We start from the raw sequence: 19,105 nt of genomic DNA, 5'->3' as shown, positions 1-19,105 counted from the left end.
GGCTCACAGTATTCAGAGGGTACCCCCCAAGCCTTGCCACTGTTGAGGTGCATTTCAATGACTAAGTATGTTAATAAGCCAAATGTTGATTCATCTTTTCTTTTCTGAATGTAGTTTACTGCAGATGCTTCTTGCCTTAAAACAAACCTTTGACATAAATGTTGCCTCAAGGATATAGGGGTACCAAGAAATCGGCCACTTCTACCTACAACAAAGACTATGCTTGCAATGCAAGAAAGTTTGCAGTCACTGGCGACAGCTCTCTGCTACTGCAGGCAGCCACATCACCTAATCTGCTGCAGAATCTGAATATGTCTCTAGTAGTTTAATCTGAGAGGGACCTAATTATCTTTACAGTAGCTCCTGTGGTGTTATGTTTTGGATTTGTGACCAAACCAGGACAACACAGGGATGGTTTTGTAATTGATCAGCAGTTTATAAGGTCAAGACCCTTCCTGCTTCTCACATAATCACGTGGAGGAGGAAGGTGAGATATTTGGAGTGATGGTATGTGGAAGAGGAAGATGAGATATTTGGAGTGATGGTATTTGTCTTTCCAAGCAGTCTTTACACATGATGGAGCCCTGCTTTCCTGGGAATAGCTGAAAATCTGCTTGTCCATGGGTAGTAGTGACTGAATTTCTTTCCTTAGCTCAAGCATGCAGCTTTTGCTTTATCTGCTAAACTGTCTCTATCTCAATCCAAAAGATTTTGGACTTTTCCAAGTCTCTCCTTCATCCCAGTGAGGTGCTGTGAGCAAACTGCTGTGTGGAACTTAACAGCCTGCTTAGGAAGAATTTGTTCTTCTCCAATACTCTTACCTAAAAGCTATTCCAGAATGACATTCTTCATTGAAAATGTTGCAGGCTAAACAGTACTTGCAGCACCCATTTACAGACCTTTTTTCCATGACTCTGTTAAATCTTTTCCTGAATCTGTGTCTGCTTGCACAGCCTCCTTTGGCAGCCAGTTCCAGAAGTTCACATTTTCCCCATCTGTTTAAATCAGGTCTCATCCCAGATAGCAGCCTGGCACCAGCTTCTTCTGTCTTTGTGCTCTGCTCATGTTCACTGTGTAAGTGTTCTACTGCATGTGAGCTTCCCTTTCCTTTGGCAAAAGACAAGGAGTGGTTCAATGTGTATGCAACAATGCCCCTGTTCCTTCTGAGCAAGGTATTCCACTGCTCCTATGGGTACAAGCCAGAAATGGGGTCAGCAAGGAAATTATGTTCACCTAATCTAACAAATCACTAAATCACAGAATGGTTGGGATGGGAAGGGGCTTCCAGAGATTATTTAGTCCAATCCCCTTTGTAGCCCTCTAGGAAGGTGTGAGTTAATAGCTTTAAAATATCTTTTTCTTTAAAAAAAACCAAACGTTTACAAATAATAATAATAATCTGCTTTAAGATTACAGAGGAGTCACTGATAACAAAGCAACAACATTTGGAGGTTTGCTGATGCATTCTTCAGCTGTATCAGTACAATTTATACTGAATTTACATGTTTTTTTTACAAGATCATAAGTAATTTGCAAGCATTCATATATCAGAAGTGGAAACTGAAATTAGATAAGAATCATGAGGAGATAGGTGCTATAAATTTTCAAATTAAATTACTAGAAGGTTCTCAAGGAAGTTGAATGAGTTACAAAACTTAAGCAAAGGCAGATTGAGTTGTTAGGCTAAAAAACCAAGCACACAATTTTCTTAATTGTACAACTAAATGAAAGCTATAACTATAGATATAATCATCAGTATGTCCATTTCCCCCTACAAACCTGAACTATTTCAGTCACATATTATGTTTGTTACCTATAAGTAAGTGCCCCACGTAAAAAATCTCTCAGAAGACAGAATCAGCATAAATACTGTATGTAATAAAAGACAAGGTTAGCACATGCAGTCAAAAAGCACACAACTTATTTAGAAACTGAAGCTGAACTACTACTGTGATAATGAAAGAAAAAAGAAAATCATGTTTTGCCTACATATTGGTTCCTTATATTTCATCATGTCTTGCACATGTCAGGAGCAAAACTGACATAGAGTCAGAGAAGAAACAGACCCTGAATCTTATAAAGAACTGCAGCTTGTTCAGACTGCCTACCTGTAGAAAGTGAATCCACCAAAAAAGTGTTGAATTTGTCTAGGAAAAAAAAGCAGCTGCCAGAAAGAGAAGAAAATGTTTCCACATGCTATTCTTTTTTCTGTTTACTGAGGGTTTTTTTGTTTGGTTGGGTTTTTTTGTGGGGTTAGATTTTTTTCCTATTGTTTTATTCCATCCCTTGAGAGGAAAAAATATGTCAACAAATAAACATATTTTGAATCACAGAATTTTTTTAACTTGTCTCACTATTTCTTTCAAAATACTAAAAATCTTAGGCCTGTGATTTTACCAGGACTTTATAGCCAATCATAAGATTGTTGCATCATTTTGCAGCTAAATGAAATCCCCAAATTTCAGGAAATGCACATAAGCCAGAAACAGCACACCACTTAACAAATATAAGTAGAAAATAGCTGGAAGATCCCAGGATTATCAAGCCTAACTGCTGTAAGCTCTGCAGCTGGGCACTTCTCTACTCAACTTGGACAGCATATTGGATCTACTAGAGTCAAAAAGTTATTCCTTACACCAATGAAAGAAGAAATAAAAATCTGAAGCATGCACTAGTAGTGTGCTGTAGCTTTCAATGTCTTCACTTCAGACTTTTTTATCCTCCCTTTAACTAGAGTGCTCTTCCATGGCAATAGGAGAGAAAGCTGATTCTTCAAAAGGTTGTTAGAAATACCTGCTTTATTCAGCCACAGCTGGTTAAAATCAAATGTTCCAGACTTTGAAAGGGTGTCTGCTATCCTTACATCACCACATTACATCATGACAGTGGACAAACACTGACACAGGCTCTCCAGAGGGATTCTGGGATGACCATCCTTGGAGGTGTTTGGGGCTCAGACAGACACAGTCCTCAGCCAATTTGATTCCACCATCCCTGAGCAGCAGGTCAGACTACAAGAGCTTGGGTGGCCACTTCCAGGATGAATTACTCTGTGATCTGATGAGTGTGTGTATGTATAGACAAATACAGTGTAAGGCCTAAGCACCCTCAAAGACTCCAAAATAATCTGTCTTTAAGAAAAGCATTTAATAAGCTTTTGCTGCCATGCTTGGTTTCCTCAATGATTACCTCAGTTCTTTACCTTAGAGTAAAGCAGGTCAATGTTTATCTTCATTCTAAACATAATTTTGCTTTTTTTCAGCTTTCATAACAGATGATGACACTTTTTCCTGTTTATCATTTACGTTTGTTCTGCTTCAAAATCATCACATATAATTTAACAGTTAATAATAATAACAACAGTGATAATAATAAAGTAAGGTAATAATCAATATTTCTGAGATTCCTTTTCACATTTGTCATTTTCTATCAGCTCTCTTGATTCAAGAGATTTCCATCAGTTGATACTATTTATATTGTTGGTTTTCAAGGTCTTAAAGGAACATATAATTTTGTTTATAATGTCAGGGATTAATAATTTCTTTTTCTGTGTTTTGGGCTTTTTTTATTGAATGAAATGGCAGCAAAACATAAGGTCAGTTTTAAGAGCATGATTTGCATGTGCTGTATAAATCAGGAGTTTGGTTTTGATTCCTAAGACTTATGAAATCCTTTAAACATTTCTCATACAATTTCGTTTCAGGAAAACGTATCTTAGATTTGACATAAGATACTTGAATTCATTCTCTTTTCCAAAATGCTTTAACAGATGAACTCTTGACCAGTAAATATTATGACATTTTATGTAATATCCACCAAATAACTGTTTTTAGACATGTGATTACATATTTAGTGATAGCATTTTAAACATTTCTCTCTCATAGATAAAAATCTATTTGTGTTTTTACATTGCCAAGAAAAAGCTTTTGCATCATAGATATATTTATTTATATTTACTGTATTTTTTCATCACATTTTCTAACACTATCAGCAATGCTAGAAATGCTTAGTTTATTATCTTTTTATTTGCCTGCTTGTTTGAAAATTTGGGTTTTCTTCTTTTTAATTTTGCTTTGCTTTCTCTTTAATAATTTATATACATAAATACATATATACTCAAATACTTCCATAAAGGCAATTGTATAACTTAAAAAGCAGCCCCAAGCCTCAAAGAAGATTTTGTTTCCCTAATCTACATTTAATGTAATCTTGTAATCAACTTTCACTTAGCCAAATGTCGAGTAAAATATAGTATTTGAGATAAAGTAATACAGATAAGTAACTGTCCTGGTATATTGGTTTAGCTAGAATAATTTCTTCCTAGTAGACCACTTATTTTTCAGAAAAATAGAAAAAAAAAAAGCCATCTGAACTGTATCAGGAAGCTGTTTCATATAGATGCACTTCTACTGTAAAGAATCCATGTAGGATTTTAATTTCAGTTTAAAGAGAGTTAAAAAAAACTTGAGATAAAAATGCAACAAATTAGCTTAGACCTGATTTACTAAGTGTCCATTGCATACTCAGACAGCTCTTAGAAACTTTGTGGGGTCTCCAAGGACTGTAATTTATAGTAATTATTAATACATAAATAAAAATAAATATAATAATAATTTTAATTAGTATTCTTCATGTGGATCGGAGGCAGGGAAAAGAGAAACAGCTGGAGGAGGGGTGGGGGGAAGAACTGGGGGACACAAAGAGAGTTGCAGCTAGGACAGAATATCTAGCCATAATTAGTTACAGATAAGCACTAATTTTGAAAGCTTAGGGAAAACCAGGAGGGAAACATGGATGACAACTAAGATAAACCCACTCACGGTCCATGACATTAAACATTTTACAGAATTTAAGCTTCTTCTATAAGCCTAACTACAGATAAAAAAAGGAAAAGGAGTCTCCCTTTTCTCTAGGTGTTTGAACTATTGCCTTTTTTTTCTCAATTTCAAGACTTTTTGAAAGGTTACTTGATTTCTTTGAGTGTTTTTCACAGACCAGTGTAAGTCATCTTCCTCTTTCGAGTAAAATAATGAATTATGTAAATAACAATCATTTCCCAGGCAAACACAATGCTACAGGTGAGTCTTGTCTATTTTTATTTTGTTTCTTTATCAGGTCTTTTGCAGTGGTAAGAAACTGCTGGGCAAAATGAGAAGAAGATAAGAAACAATTCTTCCTTCAAATGTTGAGGTTTTGCAACTATCTCAGCAATGAAGTGACAGGATATTTTGATCAATTGCTCTGAAGATAATATTCCCATCAGTCTGGGACCTGATACAAAAGAAGTATCTTAAGGGCTTCTGAGTTCTCTCTTCCCCAGACCCCCAACTCTTCCCCCCATGTGGTGATTTCCATTCTTCTCCTTATATCTGTATATCTATATATATCTCCTGGTACACCGAAGAACAAACAGTGAAAACAGATATATCTTTTGTTTACACTGGAGACTTAACTCTTTCAGCTTGATGGACTCCCTTGTGATTGTTTCAGCTAAAATATGACTGCTAATAGTAATAACAGCTAATCATGTGCTGCAGTCTTCATCTACGCTATAACACAGGCTGCCATATATTTCAGATGTCTTTACATCTGACCGCACTGATTCAGAAATAAAAACGTCAGGGGAGTCCTACAATTTAAGAAGAAAAGCACCCTTTTCAAGACTTAAGCAGCATTAGGTATGGAGTGAAATACATTGGGCTGGTCAGCATTGGGGTGATTTCGTCTTCAGAGCATGGCACTGAGGGCAGAGTCATTAGTCTTTAAGTTAGCCCATAAATAAAAGGTGGAGGAGGAGAAAATAATTGGCAGCTGAAAGTTCTGCAGTGCACAATGCTCAATGTACTCTGTCCTTACCTGACAAGCTGTGACAGTAAGGTCATTTGCTTTAAAGCTACGACTACAAGATTTTCATTCAGACTAAAAAGTCTGCAGATTTCTGTGCAAAACATAGGAGCCGTTTTTGTTCTTGCTTACTTGATTTTTCACTCACACTAATCATTAATAACAAAAAGTATACAAATGTGCTGGGAATTATATTCTGATCTTCTGCATGATAGAAGTAAAAATCATGTATCTGCCTTTTCACCTCCTAATTCATAACCCTCTCAGAAATTTCTTAGAATACATGGAGAAGGAATAACAATAAGAATTTTAATTACAGCAAGGATATGCCAGAGAATAATAATTAGAAATACCGAATTCTGATTTTTCTTTTTTTTTCAGTACTGTTGTTGTACAATTATCTGACTTAAAAAGATCTGGATGACACCATCTGTCTGTGACTAGCTGGAACTGAAGTCAAGAAAACCTGAACAGCAACACTCAGAAGTGAGGTTGGCAGCAGGATGAACACTCACTTTTTGTCTCACAATGATTTACAGAGCAAATACGAATCATCTTCAACTTAGCAAGCTGTTTAAGCTTGACCATTTCTACATTTACAGCAAGGTAAAAGACTCTGCTCATGATGCATGATGCAGTACAGAATCCTCTTTCCTCATTCTTGGTTTTGTATTGATTGCAGGAAGAGAAATTATCATAACTACACAATAAGTACACAGGGCTGAATAAATAACATTGAGTAAGAAAGGGGTATTTTAACAAAGTTAAAAGAGTTACCAAAATTACCAAAGTTACCAAAGAGTTATTTCATGCCACATCAGTGATATATTTTCCTGTGTTTTCAGATTTGGAGAACATTAAGACTGTTTCTCACATGTCTGGTCACTGCCATGAGCCAGAAGTCTTAGGGGAAATGTTTTCCTTACTCCCAGTGAGAAGGATGGCAGGTAAAGTACAAGTAGGATAAGCTTGCTATAAACAAGGCCTGAATCAAGTCCTGAAGGCGAGTAATACAGAAGAGAAAAGAGAGAAAACACAAGTAGAATTTGAAAGTTTCATGATTCATTGAATCTTGAAACACCTAAACCTCTCAGTCTGTCAGTTCCTGTGAGCTACATATCACGGCTGTTGTCAGTACTTGCATGGAACATCTCTAAAAGAGAAAGAGCAGTCTGTGTGATCCCAGGTTTGTCTGGATCCTGGCCTAGAGCTGCCAGCTCATTAGAAATACAACACAGGCATTAGGGGCAATTCCAGACAGCAAAGTCCTTCAAAGTCTACATAAAAGCAATAGCCTGAAAACTTACTGTGCAAGAGATAATATGCCCTTCATCGGCCCTTGTATTAAATTTTGAACCACTCAAATCAGTCTTATATACACATTTATGATAGTGAATGCACAGAACTGAGGAAAAAAAACCAGTCCTTTTGTGTTTGTAGACAGTCTTGTGTAACAAAATCCTGGATTTTGGCCAGAGTCCTGTGGTGGTACTAAGGTACAAATAAAGGAGAGTTTGAAGGGCACTACTCAGCACATTTGTAGTATGACCAAGAGATGAACTTCAAAATTTCCATCTCTCAAATTTTTAATCTCTTGTTATCAGTAACAAAATAATTCAACATTTTCTTGTGGAAGAAGTAGAAAAGAGGAATGCATAATGGACAAACAGAAGGTACATTTAGTTTTTATAAATAAAAACATAGAACAGGTTATAAAACTAAGAGGATGGAATTAATTTAAGGAAGATTTCACATTTTTCAGCCTGCAAACTCTGTTTCAATATTGCACACCAGTTACATGTGATGAGCACAGCTGGGAAACACAGGACAGACAGCAGCCTATTTAATACCCAGTCACTTGACCCTTTTCCTTACTGGAGTAGTTTAAATGGCCAAATTGTAACTAGAAGGAATGAACTTCATGGCTATCTGCTTGTCTGTTGGTGAAAGTTTCAGCTCAAATCTATCACTCATGTACAAAAGAAGTACTACCAGCTGTTATATATCTAATATTTCCTAAGGTTTGAATGCTTGACATTCTGTCTTCAGTGTTCCCCTTCATGCAAATTTTTATTCTGTGCCATTACATACTGTCAAAGTGTTAAATTTTGACTGACTGGAAATATATTATAAACATTAGGTGTCAATGTCAATGTACAAAGGAACTCTGCAAGGTAACCCTAAAAGACCTAAACAAGCCTGTCTAGATTTGAACAGTACAAGAAAAACAACTATTTGAAGTAGTGCAATTTGTCAGCTAAGTTTCCCTGCCTTAATCAACAAAATGAATTTATCCCTTAAGCATAACTGGAAAATAAGTTTTGATATTTCAACTTTTACTTGATTGGGAGATGTAACTACTGCATACAATTATTAATAGTATTTTCTTGTCTATAATTTCAGAGATGACCTTTAAGTTGTGCAAAAATATTGAATGAAAGTTTTCAAAGTGCTGTGGCCTGATTCTACAAAGTTTCCTAGATTTCTAGGAAATTGTGATTAATCATCTGATAAAGATATGAAGTAAAACAACAGAACATTGCAAATCTTATTAGATAATTTTCTGGGTTTTTTTTTTTGGCTTTCTTTTTGCTTTGTTTGGTTGGTTTTTTTGTTTGTTTATTTTCTGGTTTCCTGTAATACAAACCAGTGTGTTTTCTTATTAAATACAAGCCTCTGTATTTTAACAAAAATGTCTGTTTTGCAAGTTACTGATTAAATATAAGGTTACCATATATAAATGCTTGATTTTTTATGCAGTCAATCTGTCTAATTTTATTGGAAATTTTGTTTGTATCTATCTATCTATCTATCTATCTATCTATCTATCTATCTATCTATTATCTATCTATCTATCTATCTCTATATGATGTTTCTAGCCATGTGTGTTCCTCAAGATTAATTTTATAGTCCTTCAGGCTCTTTCAGGTATATTCAAATTTGATCACTTTTACCTATTTAAGATTTCTCTACATAATGCTAGAAATAGTGCTTAAATTTGAACGAAATGTACCTACATAGAGCCAACAATAAGTTCTCAGTTTGGTTTTGGTTTTTGTTTTCCACAGAGAATGTGTAGCCTAGACACTTCTGATCATGTAACACCTCTGTGGAAACTCCAGCTGCTGCCTAGATGGGAAAGTAATGGAAAAAAAATACAAAGGCATTGTTAGCAGCTTCTAATGAAGGACAGGGGAAGCCAGTGTCTTCTAACTATCCAGCTCTGTCTGCATCAGCAGCTCTGTTACTGAGAGCACACAAGGTTAAAGGACAGATGGATTTTCAAAAGTGCCAAAGGGTGTCAGGAACTGAAATATCTATGATTTCAATGGTACTTATTACATACTAAACTTTAGCCTTGATGTCTACCTATAGCTCCAAGAGTGTCTAATATCCTGTTAAATCTGGCTACAAATGACCTACCTGTCATTTCCACAGCTTCAGGCCAGCATTTCAACATCCACCTATAGTCCCATCACTCAAACAACTCATGTCATTCTGAGCTCTGTTTAGTCATCTTTTCCCATGACCTGAAACTTTCTTTTGAAACTCCTTTTGTAGGAGAAGAGTTGTGAAGGGAAGAGGGATGCATCCTACAGAGTGTTCTGCAAAACACCTCACAAAAATAAAGCAATTTGACAGGCGCTGGAGAAAGAAACTTTAATATCCAAACTGTGAGATTATAAATAAGGTTCCCTCCACTGATTTTTTCCATTTGTCCAAAGCTCTTTTATCTGCAGATTCTGCTTAAATCCTTTTGATCATCTTTTGGGCCACCAAATTGTTCTTGAAAGATGATCAACCACACCAGTAGTCAGCAGTGAAGTCCATGACTGACTTTTTAACCAGAAGTGCATTCACATCAGGAAGTGCTAAATTAAAAAGTTTCTTATGTATGTCTACTCCTTTTCTGAGTAAATCCTTGAACAGCATGATATTATAAGTGCTCTGACTTAATGTGACTTCTCTGTAATAAAAAGCAATGAGCCTGTGGTGTAGAAACTTTGCCCAATCTGAGTCTTAACTGACCCTAAACCCAAATGAGAGTAGGAATCTCTTGCAGAGCTTTACATTTGCTACTTAATTAGTACAGTGTGTCTATTTCTACAATACAAATATCAGTCATTTTTTTAAAGGAACTGCCTAAATTGTAATAATAATGTTTTCTATTCAAAGAAGATTATTTTTTTCCAAAAGTCTTATATTTTATCTAAAATTGATAATTTTATTATAATTTTGTTTAACAGTGACCCAGAGAACTTCTTGCTGCTCATAACAGCTACCTTTACTCTCTCAAGATTGAGGAAATCTGACTTTAAATGTCAACCACACACACTTTAAAAATGTTCTTTATTAGCGAGCAAATCTAACCTTTCTTATATATTCTGATCCATTTAACTCTGAATTAATTTAATTTTGGACACAAATCATAGATATTTTGGGATCTAAGGATCATTTTTGTAGGATTACTCTGGCTGAAGCTCTTCCATTTGTGTTTTTGTTTCTTTATCATGACAAAAATGACTACTACTTACATTGCAGCAACAACATGAGCTCTCTAAAGAATCAGGTTCTATTTTAGACAATGTGTGCAAATACACATAAATCTGAATTCCATATCTCATATTCCCTGCCAATATCTACCATTTTGCTTATTTACCATACAGGCATCATGGCAATCATGTGATGATCTATCAACATATCAGGCATGTGCTAAATATTCCTACAACTGTTTTATTCAGATAGACAAGATGTGATGTGAAATTTTAAAAATCAGCAACAGAAAAACCATACAGATGTTAGGTCAACCAAGCCTATGGTATCCACTAATCCTGTGAAAAGTTACATTGCGAGTCCATAATTAACAAAGCTGGTTCTGTACTTACATAGAATTACTCACACACTTGGTTTTTAAAAAAAAAAAGAAGTAAAAATCAAACACAAAATTTCAGAAAAAAAATATCTCAGGCTGCTTAAGGAGTTTTAATTAGTCCCCTGTTCCTACCACCATAATACAATCCTTGACTGGTCACTGATTATTTATTCTGGAGGACTTCAGCATTATTCAGCATAGAATGAAGACAATACTCATTTAGTATAACATTGCCTACTTTCCAAATTTACTCTAATGCTTCAATATGTGGATCCCATTTTATGTCTAATGTGTTATTTCAAATCTTTCTATAAAGACTGCATTTTCTCATTGGATTTTTTATAGTGCTCATTAGTACAGCAAATGATTGCTTCATAAATCTACCTATCTTTGCAATACCTTCACGAGGGAGTATCTGGCATAATTTGCATTCTACAGATTGGATGTTGAGGCTTAAATATGTTAATGATAAAAACACTCATACTTAGTGCTCCATCTGAGATGCCTACATGCTTTTTTGGTTTTTTGGTTTTTTTTTTGCTTTGAATGACTGCAGTAGATGCATTCAGAGAGTGTTCCTTTATTCTGGTTGCAGCTGTGAATGTTTGGTATTTTCGCAAAGTGGACTTCTGGGTTTCCTCTAGATACCCAGAAAATTAGGATCAGACTAATGACTGTTCTGTGAAGAAATGCTTTATGAAACTGAGGAATCATTATGCAGGAATGTAGTTCCAGAGGCAGGGTTAGAACCCAGTTCTCCAGAGAAGCATTCTCCTGCCTTTGCTATGAAATCATTCATCAAATTTTAATTACTTTCTTCATTTCTAACACAATTTCTAACTTCTACAATAAAAATAGTAGACAATATTCTACTTACACTACATCATTCTCATTCAGCCTGACCCTTTCTTCAGAGGCTCCCCAATTTCCTTTAAAATATTTTCCCTGAATCTTGCTCTTCTTCTTCACCTTTCATTCTCACATTTTTTACATTCTTACAGTCTTTTCATGTTTTCCTTCTTCATCTTTTCTAATATAGTTATTGCTCTGGCTACTGCCTTCTCCCCACTGTATATTACCCCTGCAACCACCCAAAAAAACCCCAAAACAATTTTTCCTGCACTACCTGGGCAGGAGCAGAACATCACTGTGGACATACCACAACCAAATGCAGTGCTCCCAGCTGTGAACAAGATAGGCAAACAGTGCAAAAGTCCCACTTGAACTCTCAGACACAGTTTAGCATTTACTCAGCTCTTCTCTTTTAGGAGATTGTAAATCCTTCTAAAATAACTTGTGCTGGTGAGCTGTGGTGGCAAGCTGTGGCAAGCTGCTTTGGCAATATATGAACTGTGACTTGTCTGCTCATCATAAACTTGCATATTCTGTGGTCCAAACCAGGAATTTTTGCTGTCACCATACTTGGGCACAGATTGCCCAAGATTGTTGGAGGTCCCAGCTGAATTCTGCTCTGATGATTGAAGTCATCAAGATCTCCTATCCTCTGGAGCTCACTTGCTTTATAGGTGTTGATGAACCTGGCTAGATAAAATTCCTAACTAGGACTTCTCAAAATAACTCCTGAACCCAAAAGATATGACAATTGAAAAGATTAGATTCTGCCAAAACCAAACTGAAAAAATGAATCTTGAAAAAATTGTCCTTCAAGTTTATAATATAGCTTTCATTTCTTCCTGTGATTTACACATACCACAGATTAAAATATAATATCTAGTGGTATAATTGTTTTTCATAAAATGTCCTGCAATAAATAGTAGTTGTCCTGAAAAAAATCTGGTTTCAATCCTGATAAATATTTAATATTTATATTAAATAATCATTAAATATTATTATTTAATAAATAAAATAATTTAGATAATTATGATTATCTAAAGTAATGTTGTATAAATATATTCTTGTATGAAGTTCTGAAGAAACAAGTGTAGATCTTTTATGATAATCAGCCTATTTTAGATCTAAATCCAATAACAATATGAATCTGTTTATTAGGAGAATCCACATAATCTCAGTGTACATAGGGAGTGCAGAGGTTATAGAGTGATTATTGAGTGAATGCTGCTTATTAAATTACCATCTGTGACTCCTGGGGAATCTTCAAGACGAGATCAAAATCCAGTGCCCTTTTCCCCATATATTTCCCTTGATGTAAAAGAAAACAGTCAACATATGGTACAGAGCCCTATTATTCATGGATATGCATCCAGTGCCTCAGGCAATGAAAACTGTAAGTGCTCCTAATTCTACCATTATTGTAATTATTATCACAATATCTTCCTTTTATTGTTACTATTTTGACACAGAACCAAACCCACATTGCTCCTACCACATTGCTCTAGTGCCTATGACTGAGTTGGAGTCATCTGAATTTATATTCTTTATTCTCTCTATTTAATTCTATTTCTGAAGTTTGGCAGCATGTGTGAATACCCTGTCTCTCAAACTGACTCCTCTGTATTTGAGTGTTCATCCCATGTCATAGCTAACAGCATACCATCCTAACAATGTCAAAGCTTAGGGTGGCAATGTCTGTGGCAGTATTTGATTTTCCACATCCTAATCTATAATTTTTGCAGGGCCTGGGAGGTTTCTTTTATTATTTTATTATTATTTTTGTGTTTACATACTTCATTTTTGCAGACCACACCAAAAAATCCTGCTGCTATCCAGAGGGATCTTCATAAGCTGAAGTGAAGAAATACCTTGAAGTTCGAGAATGAAGAGCGTTAAGCCTCGCACCTGGGGGAAACAACCCCATGCACCAGTATATTCTGGGAGCCACCCAGCTGGGAAGTAACTTGTCAGAAAAGACTCTGAGGGTTTTGGTGGACACCAGGTTGAACATGAGCTAGCAATGTGCACTTGAGGCCAAGCAGGGATCTGTGGGATCTTGGGGTGCATTAGGCAAAGTTTCGCCAGCAGGTCTAGGGAGACCATCCTTCTCCCCTGCTCAGCACTAGTGAGGCCACACTTGGAGTGCTGGCTCCAATTCTGTGGTCCCCAGTACAAGAAAGAGATGGAATTACTGGATGGAGTCCACTGAAGGGCTGCTAAGGTGATAGAGGGACAGGGGCATCTCTCCTATGAAAAGAAGCTGAGGCAGCTGGGGCTGTTCAGCCTGGAGAAGAGAAGGTTGAGAGGGATGCCATCAATGTCTATAAATACCTAAAGGGAGGGTGCAAAGCAGATGGAGTCAGATTCCTCCTAATGCTGCCCAATCCCAGGACCAGGGACAATGCTCCCAGGGAAGCTGCAGAGTCCATCCTTGGATTTATTAAAAAATGGTCCAGACAAGGTGCTGGGCAACAGTTTATAGGTGACCCTGCTTGAACAGAGGGGTTGATCTAGAGCAACTCTGAGGTCCCTTTCGTCCACAACTATTCTGTGACACTGTGGCTCTGTGATTCTTCCTACTGTCTTTTTTTCCTCTTTTTTAGTCCCTGACATACCTCTACAGTTCTGTAGCTCTACATTCATTAATAGCTGTAGAATTTCTCAATTAACCTCAAATGGTTTATGAGCCAGTATTGATTCAATTACCCACAGGTTGCTATTAATGGGAGAAATGTTCATAAAAGTATGGTTTCAATATGTCACTGAACATTGCATACCATGTGAAATATAATTCTGCCTGTCATGACAAAAGAGACACAAATGATTAAGGCTCACAAACCAAGTCTTGTAAGACCACAGGGAGGGTCTCGCTCTAAATGATGATGAGCTTTACACAGCTTTACATGTTTATGGGGAATATTAGAGACACAAGTTTATTTCTTTTTCCTGCCTTAATTAATTAAATTATCTCATGCAAAGTCTGGTAGCTTCCTCTGAAATACATAGCCTCGTTACATAATATGCATTGAATCTGGTTCTTAACATATTTTTTTCATGAAAGATGGATAATGAGAGTTGGAGGCACTAGATGAGTGATTTCAATACACATCACTCACATTCAAATGCAGCAGCAACACTCTAAAAATGAGAAATTCTGGGAAAAAGACATGAAGTTGCAGGGGTAAAATTAATTCTGCATTGTGGTATTACTGAATCTGATGGAGACAAAGTTGTGTGTGTGTGGCCAAAATGCTGGTCTTTCCTATGAGGAATTGCCTTTGCAATTTTAGCATTCTCTTCTATAGCTCAGTGGTGGAAATCATAGGTACAGTCCCTATATTTAACAGTGAATAAACACCATGAAAAAAATGGAGATCAAGGCATGGGTTGACATGTTGCAGGAGGGATCACAAATATAATATTTTTGCCTTTGTTCCTCGGTAAGAAGGGAAATATAGAACAAAGATATATTCAAAGTCAGTGTTGTAAAAGTTAGGAGATTTGGTTATTCTCATCCTGCCTTCTTGTAAAGCACTCACCATTGTTTATAATCAGCATCACAGTTGCAGTAGTACTTGGGATCAGTACAGTTGCGTTCGATGCCGCAGGCACATTTTTGAATGCCAGGTCCTGATCCGCCCCAATAGTAGTGCTTCTCATTGGCTTTTCCAACCCACCAGGTATAAGGATTCCCTTCTGCAAGGAATGAAAATGCAAAGTTATGATGCATCAAAGAGGTGGAGCTCCATAATGCATTGACTGAGCTCAGATGTTTAATATGCAAATGCTAACAACACATAACCGGAGCCATCCCACATTGCTGGCAAGAAAATTAATTCATTATTACTAAAGGTATTCGAAGGACCTTGCCAGGCAAACAGAACACATTTTCTTTTCTGTATTCACACAATTTCTAATGACTGAAGTAATTTTTTTTTTTTATCATATGTGCTCTTTGTTTAGCTTTTAAATTTTCTTCTGTGTAATGAGAATATGTGGGCAGATACTGTAATTATTTTCAATACATTTCAAACTCACATATTAAGCTATCAGATGGATTATTTCAATATGTGGCCTTGAATGCTGCAAAGGAAAAATGTTTATTTTCTAGTATTTATTTATTTATTTATTATTTATTTTTTATTTTCTAAACAACAGCTTTTAATTGAAAATTATTCTGTTGTTACTGGAAAATAAACATGTTCATCATGCTCTCTCCAGCTGGTGTTAAACAAAGCATAAATAGATAATACCAAATTCTTAACTATTTTTAAAAAAGGATATATATTTTTTAATGTAATACTTTAGCAGAGAAGTTCAGAACTTTGATACAATCATATATCTCCACACTGGGTCTGCAACTGGACATTTTCACATACTGCTTTGAGCTTATTTCAAATCCTTTTGGACTAATAAAGAACTTTTGTGAAAACAAACAAACAAACAAACAAATAAACAACCTTCATTCTAACGTCTAATTTGAAAAAATGCCCTTACTGGAAAATTAGTTTTTATTCTTCTGGTTCAGCAAAACACTCAAATATGAACTTAACTTCAAACATAAATGAATACCTTAATCAGTATCAATGTATTTAGTGATTTTTGTCATTGAAAAATAATGATTGAGTTCAGACTATAAGCATGATTTTTAAAATGTCTCTTTTCCTTCATCTAATCTGCTACGGCAATTTTATATTAAATGAAATTAATCTACGGAATTCACTGATTAATAATTTTTTATCAATAAAATCCTACAAAATATATATTCTACTTCTATAAATTTTTGTTTGCATATTTCACACATCCCCACAAAATTACAGCCATAATCCTTAAAATAGCCATTTCACAATTAGATTTGATCATCTAGACCATAAAGCTACTTACTCCAGACAGAAGTTAAAAGTAATTCACACCAAACTCTCAAGAAAATAAAATTCCAGAGATGAAGAGAACAACCAAATATCTACACACATTTAAAGAGTACCAAACCCTGAAAGAGTTCAGCTCTCTAAAAACATATTTTTCAATGTATTTAAGTTGTTAACATCATATAAGGTAACAAAAATAAGGTAATGTGAAAAATGAGTGGTGGCCAAAGGATTTTATAAGATGTTGCTGTGCTGCACTGTATGGCCATTCAGCTCTAGTGCTAGTGCAATGCGTGTGGTAATAGCGTGACTTCATTATTAATTGGTCATTTTAGCTTCTGTGACTCAATTATCACAGAACTAAGTGGTGCAAGTTAGAAAAAAATGCCACTTGATCGCTGCAGCAACATTCCCAACCTGCAATGCAATCTAGCAATTCTGAGAGTACGTATCCCTGGATTACAAAAGATGATTTAAAAAGCATTTAAGGCTAAATGTTCTCTTTCCACAGAAAATGACAGAATTGCTTTTATTAATACACGATCCAACTACAGAATTAATAATATCTGAAACTCCTTTTTTTTTAAAAAATTTAATCTCAACTTTGAAGTTAGTTTTTATGCTGTGGCGCCAATGCTGCTGTTTTGACTGTTACTCAAAATTCTCTTTGTTTACATCCTTTTCTGTCAAGTGAAGGATTGTATGATTCAGGCAGCAAGTAATTTACTGGGAAGCAAGACTGCTAATTAAAGCACTAAGAGAAAAAAAACCCAACAACTTAGAATTGCCAAAAAGCAGATCAAAAATTCAGAAACAGGTAGAATGATTAAAGCAGATGAAAGTGATGGCAGAATTACAGACTACAGTGATGGCTGTCACGGACCACTATGACAGACACAAATGGGGCATGTTTGAACTCATTTAAATGACAATTGATGTACAGTTTTAAACTATGAGTGTATTCTAGCACAGACAGAGCTGTTTTTCTATGGTTTTTAGTGTGTTTAGTGTGTTTTTATATATACTGGCTAGGCCCCATTTGGACTTGCGCTTCTTCATTCGGAAGAAAAGATCTACTCTTGGGCTTAGGAAAACAAACTTAGGATGAGACTAATGTGCATGCTTAAAATTTCCAGAAAGGTCAAGAAGGTAATATATGATTTTAAGGGTTCTGCATTCAGCACATATTCTGCTGGACATCCCCAAAACCAATAATCACAGCACTGCCTTGTGAACACCACTCATGACTCCGAATGCCTGGCATATTGTGCTAAGGCTTGCAACAGAGAAGATCTTGCTAGACAGCTCTCATTATCAGGCATCCACACAGTGGGACGTAACCCCAGGCACAGGAATAAGATGAGCCTCACACCAGAGCATTTTGCACCACAGTGGCCATACAAGAGATTCTGGAGCTCCTTTACAGTCTGTGGTTACTGAAAGGTGTGGAGACACAGTTATGTCCCATCTGTTCTGCGTCAGTCAAATCAAACGAGAACAGCCCTCTTGAGTCTTCCTGCTTCGTGTTGGCCAAGAAAAAGATGAGCAACGTTTTGTCTAAAGTTCCTATGCTTCAAATTGGGAATGCTATGCAATTATATTGCAGACACTGCTAGGACTGAGCATAACAAAGAGTAAAACCCTGAAAATTGAGAGATTAATAAAACAACAGAGAAAAAAGGCTAGAAGGGAGAAGGATATACCATGCAGGAAGAAATATTTAGAAATAAGATCATTGTTCCCCTCTTATACTTCACTCTCTTTTATACCTCTACAGTCTCCTTTTGAGGATGTAATGCTTTCTTCTCAGGAGCCCTTTACTTTTTATTTTTCTGCTTTGGAAGGTTTTAGAGAAGACTAATCCAAGTAGAAGGAGCAGTGATGTCCAGTGTGAAGAATGATCATTTATGGATGTAATTTTATATATCAGACTATTTTACTGAAAATTATTATTTTGCTAAACTATCAAAAGTGTTGGTCTTATGGAAATAAATTCAGTTGAAGGACAAAAAGTAGTTTTGGAATGTATTGGAAAGAGAAGTAATACAGGAAGATATTTCTTCTGGTTTTTAAAACCACCTCTTCTTACATTTTGAGTCATGAGAAGCTTTTTAGTTGTCATTGATTAAGTGCTTTCTGCCCCCCACACGTTTTCTGGACAAATAGCATAATGAGAAGATGGAGGAGGAAAGAGACTCTACTTGCCAAGGGATTTTGATTAGGATAAAGCCTTGATGCAGAGCTGTTATTTGGGTACAAACCAGATCTTCTTTGAGAGATGCTGTGGGAGGTGTTAAAGGTTGTGTGTACTGAGTTATGACCAGGATGCCTTTCCACATCTGTTATTGAAGAGGAGCCCCTTGTGAGGTTTTGTGTGTTCAGCACTCGGTACAGAAGCAGAAAAATAATTATATTATCAGAGTAAGGTTTGGATACCAAGAAAATAGATAAAGATAACCAATTTTAAAAAGATCCTGTAACCTTGCAGAAAAGAACAGTCTTCTAACGACAAAATGGCCAGTCTAACATTTTTGGGGCATGTGAGCATGGCTATAACATCAGAAACAAATCATATTTGTAGTGAGTTGAATATTTCTCTCTCTCTCTCTCTCTCACACACACACACAAAAGCCTTTATTTAACATTTACATGTAATACATTTAACAGT

At 35.9% G+C, this 19,105-nt stretch overlaps 1 protein-coding gene across 6 annotated transcripts in view; it reads right to left on the bottom strand.

Moving 5' to 3' along the window:
* CNTNAP2 (contactin associated protein 2) overlaps positions 1–19,105 on the bottom strand; it is a 1,014,544-nt gene that overhangs the window by 170,135 nt on the left and 825,304 nt on the right. For all 6 annotated transcript variants that reach the window (XM_086845653.1, XM_086845662.1, XM_086845669.1 and 3 more), the window contains one exon: positions 15,109–15,265. In XM_086845653.1, coding sequence (XP_086701779.1) covers positions 15,109–15,265 — 157 coding nt within the window. The remainder of the gene's footprint in view (positions 1–15,108; positions 15,266–19,105) is intronic.

Source organism: Cyanistes caeruleus, chromosome 1 (assembly GCF_971803275.1).
Source record: "Cyanistes caeruleus chromosome 1, bCyaCae1.hap1.1, whole genome shotgun sequence".
NCBI lineage: Eukaryota > Metazoa > Chordata > Aves > Passeriformes > Paridae > Cyanistes > Cyanistes caeruleus.
Note: the sequence above shows the minus strand (reverse complement) of the source record. Positions and strands in the feature narration are given on the sequence as shown.